This window comes from Nicotiana tabacum, chromosome 11 (assembly GCF_000715075.1).
Source record: "Nicotiana tabacum cultivar K326 chromosome 11, ASM71507v2, whole genome shotgun sequence".
NCBI lineage: Eukaryota > Viridiplantae > Streptophyta > Magnoliopsida > Solanales > Solanaceae > Nicotiana > Nicotiana tabacum.
The window spans coordinates 80,310,827-80,323,824 of record NC_134090.1 but is presented as its reverse complement, the minus strand read 5'-3'; the positions used below and the strand labels follow the sequence as shown (position 1 = coordinate 80,323,824).

The 12,998-nt window shown below is 41.7% G+C and overlaps 1 protein-coding gene across 1 annotated transcript; it reads left to right on the top strand.

The window, feature by feature from the left end:
• Window positions 1-9,260: 9,260 nt before the first annotated feature.
• Window positions 9,261-9,980, top strand: LOC142165915 (uncharacterized). Its single transcript, XM_075224303.1, has one exon. The coding sequence runs from the start codon at window positions 9,261-9,263 to the stop codon at window positions 9,978-9,980; it is 720 nt and encodes a 239-aa protein (XP_075080404.1).
• Window positions 9,981-12,998: the final 3,018 nt, after the last annotated feature.

The window sequence follows — 12,998 nt, the reverse complement described above, 5'->3', positions numbered from 1 at the left end:
AGCCTCTCCCGGCTCAAACCATCCAACTGGAGACCGACATCGCCTACCATACAACGCCTCATACAGAGCCATCTGAATGCTGGACTGGTAGATGTTGTTATAGGCGAACTCTGCTAAAGGCAAAAACTGGTCCCACGAGCCTCCAAAATCAATGACACAGGCTCGGAGCATGTCCTCAAGAATCTGAATAGTCCTCTCGGACTGACCGTCCGTCTGGGGATGAAATGTTGTACTCAACTCAACCTGGGTGCCCAACTCTCGCTGAACCGCTCTCCAGAAATGCGAGGTAAACTGCGTACCCCGATCCGAAATGATAGATAGCGGCACCCCATGAAGGCGAACAATCTCCCTGATATAAATCTCGGCTAACCTTTCGGACGAATAGGTGGCTGCAACAGGAACAAAATGCGCTGACTTGGTCAGCCTATCAACAATGACCCAAACTGCATCAAACTTTTTCTGAGTCATCGGAAGTCCAGTAACAAAATCCATCGTAATCCTCTCCCACTTCCAGTCGGGAAGTGCAATCCTCTGAAATAGACCACCGAGTCTTTGATGCTCGTACTTAACCTGCTGACAATTCAAACACCGAGCCACGTGCACAACGATGTCTTTCTTCATCATACGCCACCAATAGTGCTGCCTCAGATCCTGATACATCTTCGCGGCGCCCGGGTGAATAGAATACCGAGAACTATGGGCCTCCGCTAAGATCAACTCTCGAATCCCATCAACATTGGGCACACAAACTCGCCCCTACAATTTCAATACACCATCATCATCTAAGGTTACTTTCTTGGCACCTCCACGCTACACCGTGTCTCTCAAGACACACAAATGGGGATCCTCAAACTACCGCTAGCGAATACGCTCTAATAGTGAGGAACGAGCAATCGTGCAAGCTAACACTCTGCTAGGCTCAAAAATATCCAACCTCACAAGACAATTGGCCAAGGCCTGAACATCCAAAGCAAGCGATCTCTGGCTGACTGGAATATAAGCAAGACTACCCATGCTGGCGAACTTCCTGCTCAATGCATCGGCCACCACATTAGCCTTCCCCGGGTGGTATAAGATAGTAACATCATAATCCTTTAGCAACTCTAACCACCTCCTTTGCCTCAAATTCAACTCTTTCTGCTTGAACAGATACTGAAGACTCTTGTGATCAGTGTAAACCTCACACGTCACGCCACATAAGTAATGCCTCCAGATCTTCAAGGCATGAACAATGGCTGCCAACTCGAGATCATGAACCAGATAATTCTTCTCGTGGATCTTCAACAGCCTCGAAGCATAAGCAATGACTTTGCCTTCCTGCATCAACACTGCACCAAGCCCAATACGAGACGCATCACAATAGATCGTATATGGCCCTGAACATGTGGGCAAAACCAATACTGGTGCCATAGTCAGAGCCGTCTTGAGCTTCTGAAAGCTCGCCTCACACTCGTCTGACCACCTGAACTGGACACCCTTCTGGGTCAATCTGGTCATAGGGGCTGCAATGGTTGAAAACCCCTCCACGAACCGATGGTACTAACCTGCTAACCCCAGGAAACTCCGAATATCCGTAGCTAAAACTGGTCGAGGCCAGTTCTTGACTGCCTCTATCTTCTTCGGGTCTACCTGAATACCTGCTGCTGATACGACATGACCCAGGAATGCGACCGAACTCAACCAAAACTCGCACTTTGAGAACTTAGCATACAACTGACTATCCTTTAGGGTCTGAAGGACCACTCTGAGGTGCTGCTCATGCTCCTCCTGACTGCGGGAGTATATAAGAATATCGTCAATGAAGACTATCACGAACAAGTCCAAATAAGGTCTGAACACTCGGTTCATCAACTCCATGAATGTTGCTGGGGCATTAGTCAATCCAAATGACATGACCAAAAACTCATAGTGCCCATACCGAGTGCGAAATGTTGTCTTGGGGACATCAGACGCCCTAATCCTCAGTTGATGATAACCAGATCTCAAATCTATCTTCGAGAACACCCTCGCACCCTGAAGCTGGTCGAATAAATTATCAATCCTCGGCAGTTGATACTTATTATTAATTGTAACCTTGTTCAATTGCTGAGTGCCCAGGGCCAAATCAATACAAAAGTCGATATCCCTGTCGGGCGGCATACCCGGCAAGTCTGAAGGGAAAACCTCAGGAAACTCCCGAACAACGGGCACAGAATCAATAGAAGGGGCCTCCGCGCTAGAATCGCGAACATATGCCAAGTAGGCCAAACATCCCTTCTCGACCATACGCCGAGCTTTCACATACGAGATAGCACTACGGGTACAATGACCAGAAGTCCCCCTCCACTCTAAACGGGGTAAATCCGGTAAGGCTAAGGTCACGGTCTTGGCATGGCAATCCAAGATAGCATGGTACGGGGATAACCAATCCATCCCCAATATAACATCAAAGTCGACCATGTCCAAAAGCAACAAATCAACACGGGTCTCAAGACCCCCAAACACTACGATACAAGAACGATGAACTTGGTCGACCACAATAGAATCACCCACCGGTGTTGACACATAAATAGGAATACTCAACGAGTCACTAGGCATAACCAAATAGGGTGCAAAATAGGACGACACATATGAATACGTAGATCCGGGATCAAATAGCACAGAAGCATCCCTATCACAGATCAGAATAGTACCTGTAATCACAGCATCTGATGACTCAGCCTCTGGCCTGGCTGGCAAAGCATAACAACGGGGTTGGGCCCCACCTCCCTGAATTATATCCCTGGGACGATCTGCTGCTGGTTGACCCCTACCTCTAGCGGTCTGAGCTCCACCTCTAAGACCTCTACCTCCACCTCTATGTTCTCTACCCCCGCCTCTAGCTGACTGGGCAGGCTGTGGGGCAACTGGTGCCTGGATTATCGGGCGAGAACCCTGCTGCTGCGAGCTGCTGGAAGCTCGAGGGCAATATCTGGCAATGTGACTCACATCGCCGCAAGTATAACAAGATCTCGGCTGCTGAGAAAAATGAAGTGGTGGTGCACTGATAGGTGCTGATGGTGAACTGAAGAGCTGCTGGTCAGAATACTGCGGCTGAGAACCACGACCACCTGGTTTACCATGAGAAGCCTGGAGAGCTGACTGAAAGGGCCTCGAAGGATGGCCTCTACCATAAGAATCCCTACCTCCAGATGAGGTACCACTGAATCTACCAGAATGACGGGGCCTCTTATCAGACCCATGACCACCTCCCTGAGCAAGTGCCATCTCTATCCGGCGGGCACCATCTGCCGCCTCCTAAAATGAAATCTCACTACCGGTACTCATGGCCATCTGAACACGGATCGGCTGGGCCAACCCATCAATAAACCTCCGCACCCTCTCTCTATCGGTGGGGAGTATCACAATGGAATGACGAGCAAGATCAATGAACCAGGTCTCATACTGGGTGATCGTCATAGGACCCTGCTAGAGACGCTCAAACTGCCTGCGAAGAGCATCTCGCTGAGTAACTGGATGAAACTTCCCCAGAAATAACTCTGAAAACTGATCCCAGGTCAATGATGGCGACCCTGCTGGCCTGGCTAAACAGAAATCCCTCCACCAAGTCTTGGCGGATCCTGCCAGGCAAAAAGTGGCGAAGTTAACCCCGTTGGTCTCTACAATGCCTATAGTCCGTAGAACCTCATGATAGCTGAATATGAAATCATGAGCGTCCTCTGAGGGGGTGCCACTATATGTGGTTGTGAAGAGCTTGGTGAAACGATCAAGCCTCCACAAAGTATCCGTGGACATAGCCGCACCATCGCTGGACTGAGCCGCAATACCTGGCTGGGCTGCCACAGCTGGCTGAACTGCCACGGCTGGCTGAACTGCTGGAACTTGAGCCTGAGGAGCTACCGGCTCTAGAGTACGAGTATCGGGAGTCTGAACTCCTCCCCCAGCCTGAGATGTGGCTGGAGCTACGGGAAGCAAATCTGTTCTAGAAATGCCCTCCATAAAGCCTACCAGTCAGACCAAAGCGTCCTGAAGCACTAGAGTGGCTATGAAACCCTCTGGGACCTGAGCTGGGCCCACTGGAACAGCTGGGGCCGGAACCTCCTCCTCAAAATCGACATGAGGCTCCGTCGCTGGAAATGCTGCTCGGGGCTGAGCTCTGCCCCGGCCTTGGCCTCTGGCATGGCCTCGGCCTCACCCTCTGCCCCTAATAGGGGCTGCTACTGGGGGCTCAGGCTGTTGCGCAGTAGAAGAGGAAGCACGTGTCCTCGCCATCTGCGAAAGAACAGAGTGGAAAGACAATCAGTACTTGAGAAACAGAATCGCACGACAAGAATGAACAAGGTGAAGTTTTCCTAACTCAGTAGCCTCTACGGGATAAATACAGACGCCTCCGTACCGATCCCTCAGACTCTACTGAGCTTGTCCGTAAGTTGTGAGACCTAAGTAATCTAGTGCTCTGATACCAACTTGTCACGGCCCGGATTTCCCACCATCGGGTGTCGTGATGGCGCCTACTATCGGAGCTAGGCAAGCCAAATATTTAAAACACCTTTCCTGCTTTCTTTCAAACAATATAATAAACGAGACAAAATCTAAGCGGAAGACTTTAAATCTAAAGCAACTGAAAACCAAAAGTGTGGAAGTTTAATACACATCACTACCCAAGGTCTGGTGTCACTAGCTCACGGACTACTACAGAATACTACAATCAATGTCTGAAGGGAAAATACATCATGTTTGTCTGATACAAGATAAACAAACAAAAAACATGGAAAGGGACTTCGGCCTGCGAACGCCAGCTAGGCTACCTCGAGAGTCCCTGGACTGAAGATAGCTCCCAGAAGTCCTACTGCTGCGGTTCGTAAGCTGCTCCCTAATCTGTGCACCAAAAATGCATAGAGTGTAGCATCAGCACAACCGACCCCATGTGCTGGCAAGTGCCTGGCCTAACCCCGGCGAAGTAGTGACAAGGCTAGACAGTACCTACCACAATTAACCTGTACAGATATATATACAACAAGTGCAAGAAAACAATAACAAGATAAAACAAAGTAAAACTGGGAGGGGACATGCTATCGGGGAGTAACAGATAAAAATGAAATATCAGAAATAAATAGAAGAAACTCTGGTTCCCATGATGTATATATATATATATATATATATATATATAGTGGACGGCGTGCCACACGATCCCATAATATCATATATAAGTGGACGGCGTGCCACACGATCCCATAATATCATATATAAGTGGACGACATGCCACACGATCCCATAATATCATATATAAGTGGACGGCGTGCCACACGATCCCATAATATCATATATAAGTGGACGGCGTGCCACACGATCCCATAATATCATATATAAATGGACGGCGTGCCACACGATCCCATAATATCATATATAAGTGGACGGCGTGCCACATGATCCCATAATATCATATATAAGTGGACGACGTGCCACACGATCCCATAATATCATATATAAGTGGACGACGTGCCACACGATCCCATAATATCATATATATCTGACTTCATATAGTAGACCCCTTCAGGGGAGAATAACTACTCAATACCTTTAGCCTGGCAAGGGTACAGCTAACAGCCCAAAATATCTCGACAAGGGAGAATCTATATATTAGTCTACACATCACGGCAAGGGAGTATTCACAACGCATTCTCCTTTTTAAATCCATTCTTCCTCAACTAACACATTTATGTTCGAGCTAACGCTCCAAAAGTACACCAATCGCAATTTTTACCTCAACCGTTCATATTATGTGAAACTCATCAAATAAACAAGAAGCTTGTGTCACATTATTCGAATTAAAAGCAATTAAGACTCACGGTCATGCTAGACTCTGGTGCATAGATAACCGTCACCATGCCTATACATTGTACTCCACATTAGCGAGTAGCAAATATCATCCTAATCCTATTCCCTCAAGCCAAAGTTAGAACAAACACTTACCTCGAATGATCCAAACTCAACTCACGCTTCTAGTATAGCTTTACCTCTTGATTCCACCACCAATCCGCTCGAATCTAGTCATAAGTTACTTAATCACATTAATAATTACTAAATGAATCATCCCCACCGCATGAAAATAGATTTTTCAACGTTTTCCCCCAAAAGGTCAAAAATACCCCCGGACCCACGTGGTTCAAACTCGAAGTTCGGACCAAAACCCGGTTACCCATTCCCCCATGAATCCCAATATATGATTAGTTTTTAAATCGGGCCCCAAATTGAGGTCCAACTTCTCAATTTGTAGAAAACCTAGGTTCTACCCAAAACACCCAATTTTCCCCATGAAAATCTTTGATTTGAAGTTGAAATTATGTTAAAAGATGTTAAGGAATAAAGAAATTAAGTTAGAAATCACTTACCGATCGTTTTAAAGAAGAAAAGTTGTTTGGAAAATCGCATCTTAGGTTTTGGGTTTTTGAAAAGTGGAAAAATGACTAAAAATCCCGAATTTATACATTTTTCTGGGGGCTGGCGCGGACCGCACAGAAATGCACCGCGGCCGCGCTGAGGGAGGGGAGAAGTGGGCTCTCTCTGAACCCACCCAGCGCGGACCGCACTGATTTGGTGCGCGGCCGCGCTGGTCGACCCTCTGAACCCTACCACGCGGACCGCATAGAAAAACACCGCGGCCGCGTGGCTGCCAGCGCGGACCGCACAGAAATGGCCGCGGCCGCGCTGGGCCTGCAACATCTGAACCTGTATATTTTTTAAGTCCAAGACCTCCCGGGCCCCATTCAAAACTCACTCGAGCCCTCGGGGCTCCAAACCAAACATGCACACAACCTTAAAAACATCTTACGGACTTACTCGTGCTATCAAATCTCCAAAATAACATCATATACATAGGATCAAGCCTCAAATACATGATTTTCTTTCTTCAACTTTCATAACTCAAATTCTCCATTTTTAGTCCGAAACACGTCATATAACGTTCGTTTTTAGCCAAACTTTACAGATAGTGCTTAACACATATTTAAGACTTGTACCGGGCGTCGGAACCAAAATACGAGCCCGATACCAATATTTTCTAACCCCTTTTTCATTTCAAATTTTCATATCAAATTTCAGAAAAATAATTTCTTTCAAAAATTCATTTCTCGGGCTTGGGACCTCAGAATTTGATTCCGGGCACACGCCCAAGTCCCATATTTTTCTACGGACCCTCCGGACCGTCGAATCACAGGTCCGGGTCCGTTTACCCAAAATGTTGACCGAAGTCAACATTATGCATATTAATACCAAAATTCATCAAATGTTTCACATAATTCACATATTCTAACATAAAAACTTTCCGGCTACGCGCCCGAACTGCGCACGCCAATCGAGGCAACTAAAAGCGAGGTTTTCAAGGCCTCGAAAGCACGGAACAAGGAAGAACTACGGTGATGACCCTTCGGGTCGTCACATAATGCGATGATTTTCATGCTTTAAATACACATAATTTCTTGAGAAAAATATCGACAAAGGAGATGAAGAAACAAAATAATCATAACTACCACTATAAAGGAGAATAGATCAATTGTTTATTTTTTTTTAAGTTGAAACCATCTTCCTACTAATAGATATTAATTATTTTCTTCACTACCAAACATTTCAACTAACATTTTATGTTTGATGAGTTTATAGGAAAAGATCTTTAATGACAATGTTGATCGAATTCCTTTTTTTATATTTCAATTAAATGACATGTTAGTGATATTTTGTGATGATCTCGAGAAAAGGAATGATATCAACTGGTAAAATAAGGCATTCTTTTCTAAGTATAGCTTAGAATGAAAAATAAACATAAGTTTCCATTCCACTAACTGCAAGGTCACTAGAGATATTCAAATCCAACAAGACCATCTATACTTTTTTTTCCTTCTCTGTATTCATGAGCTAATTCACCAATATTATATATATATACACACACATGTGTGTGTTATGTGAGTGTATATATATTTAAAGAAAAGTATGACAAACAACAAATAATCTTTCCTCCAATCACTGCTTTATGTTTTTCAGCAAATTGGATTGAAGTGTAAACCATAATAAAGAGATATATAAGAAACATATGTCGTGATAATTCTAATTATCACTATATTATCATTCAAATGTGACATGTATTTCGTGTTCCCAATATAGAGATAAATTTACACAATTTTCCTAATGAAGCACATAAATACAGAGCGACAAAGAGAAAACAAAAATGAAAGTAAACTTACATATCCCTATTGCCCACAAAGTGAAGAGGAAAATCAAAACTTTCGAAGCCATCTTTGTATGAAAGGAGAGAAATGTGTAACTCCAATTTATAGGAAATATATCATGAATAATGTAAAGGGGGTAGAAGAGTAATGTTACAACTTATAGAATAGTATCGGATTGTAGATTTAGATAAACCAAAACAGTAAAGAAATTAATATTATTCTTGGAACTCTTAAAGAGTATTGTAAAGCTAATAAAAGAATTAAATTTAAATCTTATAGAAATTATCAAATGGTAGATACTGAAATTATTTCACTTAGATTGAGATAAACCAAAATAGTGAAGAAATTTAATTATATTCTTAAAACCTCCCAAGTTATTTAATGCAACACCTTAAATGATAGATATTGATAAAATCCTCTTACATTATGATAATATAAAGTAGTAAAATATTTGACCAAAAAAACTAAGATGATCTAAATAGTAAAAAAAAAAGTAATTCTACTTTAATACTTACTTTCTCCTGTCCACAAAAAGTGACCAATTTGCTTTTGGCACACCCATTAAGAAAATACTAAATTCTATACAAAAATACATATTATGATTAAATTACCCTTAATTAAATATTTAATGTGAGGAGTTTTAGGAATATGTACATAAGGGTAATTTTGTAAAAACAAATTGAATTCTTTCTTGATTATATAAATGGACACTTATTTTGGACCAAAATCAAAAAGCGAATTGGTCACTTATTGTAAACCGGAGGGAGTATCATTTATAGTTGTTGTTGGTGCCAAGGTAAGATTTTGTATCAAAATAAAATTAATCAATCTATGAATAGATTTGAATCGGAGGGTGAGATAGGTCAAGCTTGACATTTGACTATGTAATGACCCTGGGAAATGGATCCCCAACCCTAACAACAACAACACAAAATACCTCCTAAACCCCCAGATATTGATCAAAGCATGATCAAACCTAGCTTCAAAGCTATGCTTACCACTTCGAACCCTTTATTCTTCATCACTATTGAAAATCATCAAGATATAGACCCCCCAATGATGGACTCGGAAGATCAAGTAGTTGATCAACCAACCTTAACGACCTCAAAGGGCATCAAATTCATAACACTCTCTGATGAGGAGAAGGTAAGAATCTATGAGCCATGGAAAAATTCTATCATAGTAAAGCTAGTGGGAAAGCGTATGTTACACTACTATCTAAAGAGAAAAATTCAAGAACTATGGAAACCAACTGAAGATTTCCAGTTGATTGACCTTGGAGTACACTACTACATAATCAAATTCAAGAAAAAGGAAAATATGGACAAGGTAATGTATCAAGGCCCTTGGTTCATTAATGAACATTTTCTCTCTATTACTAGATGGAAACCAAACTTTGTTGCCACTCAAGAGAAAGTCGCAAACTCAGCAGTATGGATTAGACTTCCTCAATTACCTACAAAATTTTACGATGGCAATTTTCTGGAAAAAATTGGTAATGCAATTGGCCGGCTCCTAAAAATTGATATTTGCACATCAACAACTCTGAGAGGTCGTTATGCAAGATTATGTGTGGAATTACCATTGGAAGTTCCAGTTCAACCATTCATCTATGTTGTCCACCACAAACAAGCAATACACTACGAAGGTGAAAATTTTCTTTGTAAAAACTGTGGACGATTGGGGCACATAGCTCAAAAATGTTCCTTTATTATTCAGAAAAATAGAGATGGAAAAAATGAAGATACAAAGCAAGGAATTATCAACAATTACAAATAATAGGGAAAAAGAACAATGGACAACATTTTCTTTCCAAAGGAAGACATCAAGGTGCAAAAGGTCCTCAAAAACAACCTATTGCAAATCCGATTAAACAAGCTAATGGCCCAGGTATCCCTGTCAAGTTATTCAATGCCAACACCGGTAAGTATTTAGACACTCAACTCTTACAATATAAATCAAAAGATCACAGAAATACTACCCCATCACCATACACTAACAATCTTCAATCTTCGACTTCTTTGATTGGTGATCAAAATAAATTGATAACAAAAAATAACTTTTCTATCCTATATGAAGAGCCCCTAGTTTTGAACAAAACCACTAAAGAAATTAATAATCAAAAAATTATAATTAATAAATCACATGCAAGTGAACAAATGTCACAAACTACCAATGATATTGATATGCCGGACACAAATGTGTCTTCTATTACAAATCCTACAAATCAATTAGTTAAGGTGGCCATGCAAAATAACATCCATAATGACCCTACTACCCCTATTAAAAATCACAGCACTACTAATAATACTACCCTTCCTAGTGGGCAAATTAGTAACAATCCGTCCATTAACCACAATCTCAAGAAAGATCTTTCATCAAGATCTGCTTATCCACAAAGGCCTAAGCATGCTAGCCAAATGGCAATGACAGAAGAACATCCAAGCCAAATGGCTAAAAATCCAGCACACGCAAAGGATTTGGGAACTCAGCCTATAAACTCCACCCTTGGGGACTCAAACGATATACAAAAGATATCCCCAATCATTACCCTATCAACCAATCCATCCCTTATACCTAATAGCTCCTCCCCCATGCCTGATTTAGAATTATTAAGTAACCTAAACACTGATCATAATGCCAACATTACCATCATCCCTAAGGAGGAGACAAAGACTTCTCCAAATTCTTCGACAAACCAGAATCACCATGGAAAACCTCTCACCTCTCCAACCTCAACTAGTAAACCCTCGAATAATTTATGTTCAACCACCTCAAGCTCAAGACTATCAACCTGTATCATGGATGGAGATGGATCTGATGGGCCATACATGCTCATTCAATGTCCAGATAAATGGCCAGGACTCGATTATCATCCTCCACAACACTCAGTATCTAGCCCAGTTAGTGACAGAAGGCATAAGGTTGGCCATGAACAACTACCTCAATCAAGCATGGCTCAACAACATCCTTCAACCCTTAGCACCATCAGTGAACCCCCAGCTGGTTCATGCAATGAGGAACCAGTGGAACCTTCCTCGACATTTCAATCCAATCTATCCTCAAAATGTTTTAATGGACATGCCATTCTTCATGCCAGAGAATCTGTCTCAACTAAACCCTATTTTTCTTCCATGGGAACAACCTCAACCAATCCAGGAGCCTCAGATACCACAACAACCTCCCTCCCCACCCCACAATCAAGTGCCTATGCCAGAACCAGTAGAGGCAGAAATGGAAGAGGAAGAGGAACCCCTAAACCTACTCTTAGAAAGAGTCCTAGAAATCTCAAGTCTCGACGGAGTAAAAGTGTTTCTCTTTTCAGAGAGGCAAGAGAAGAGGCATGTTCTCAGCTGCCCTCTAGCATTATACAAATGATCGATGGACATAAGACCTCCACAGGATCCAACTGTAGGCAATCGAGCCATGATCCTAGTTCCATCATTAAGGGGGAACCCAGTTCTAGGGGACGTGAAGGAGAATGGGAATCCAACGAACCAAAACTTTAATATTTCCATGAATCAACCTACTAACATTATCATTTAGAATATTAAAGGAGGGAACAATGAAAACTTTAGAAGGAACTTCAGGAAAATGGTGGACACACATAGACCCTGCATGGTAGCCTTATTAGAAACCAGGATGGGAAATCACATGGAGCTTCTAGACGATTATGGTTTTATGGAGTTCATAGAAGTACCAGCTGAAGACCAGGAAGGTGGGATTGTGGTCCTATCCAATCATGAAATTGTCACCATTCAGAATTTTTTCGAAGGGATCAGGAGATTTATGCTACAATTGAGGTAATCCCTATTCGTCAAAAATGGCTTTTTAGTGCTATCTATGCTAGTACAAATATACTTCTTAGGAATAAGATGTGGGATAACATTGAATGCATTAGTAATAGCTACAATGGACCTTGGTTATTAGGAGGAGGTTTCAATGATGTATTCTGCTCAAACAAGAAATTTGGTGGTAATAGTATAAAAGATAGTAGGGCTAAATATCGTTGGTGTAAGATAAATAATTGTAATTTAATTAATTTAGGATATAAAGGGTGTAAGTACACTTGGTCAAACCTTAGGCACAAAAATAGGGGTTTGATTATGGAAAGATTAGATAAAGTATTAGGCAATGAGGATTGGATTAAGCTTTTTCCAAAAAGTTCTATTATTCATTTGCCTAAAACCCACTCGGATCACAATCCCATTTTAGTAGAATTAATATCAAAAAATAATGTTCTTTATAAGCCTCTCTTTCGACTTAAAACCTATTGGTGTAAACACCCTTCTTTCAAAACTCTAGTCCAAGAAAATTGGTCTAATAATGATTATAATAGGGCTAGCAATTTGTTTATAGAAAAAGTCAAGGTTTGGAAACACCAAGCTTTTGGTGATATTATGGAAAAAAAGGAAAATACTAGCCCGGCTTCAAGGCGTTGAAAAATCCAAACATTACTCTTATAGTATTTTCCTTCAAAACTTACAAACTAGCCTTAAAAAAGACTACAATGACCTTATACTAATAGAGGAAGATTACTGGAAGCTAAGGTCAAGAGTTTTATGGCTTAACGAGGGACATGTAAACACCAAATTCTTCCACATCTCGGCTACTAATTGAAAAAGAAGAAATAGGATCAATTTCTTCAAAGATGATGCAGGGAATTAGATTAACGATCCTAATCTAGTCATCTCCCATGTTTGCAACTACTTTAATTCTATCTTTACCACCTCCCACAAAAATTCTAGTAGAATTAGTCCTTTAAAAAACATCTCCCAAAATGCCTTAAACCTCAAT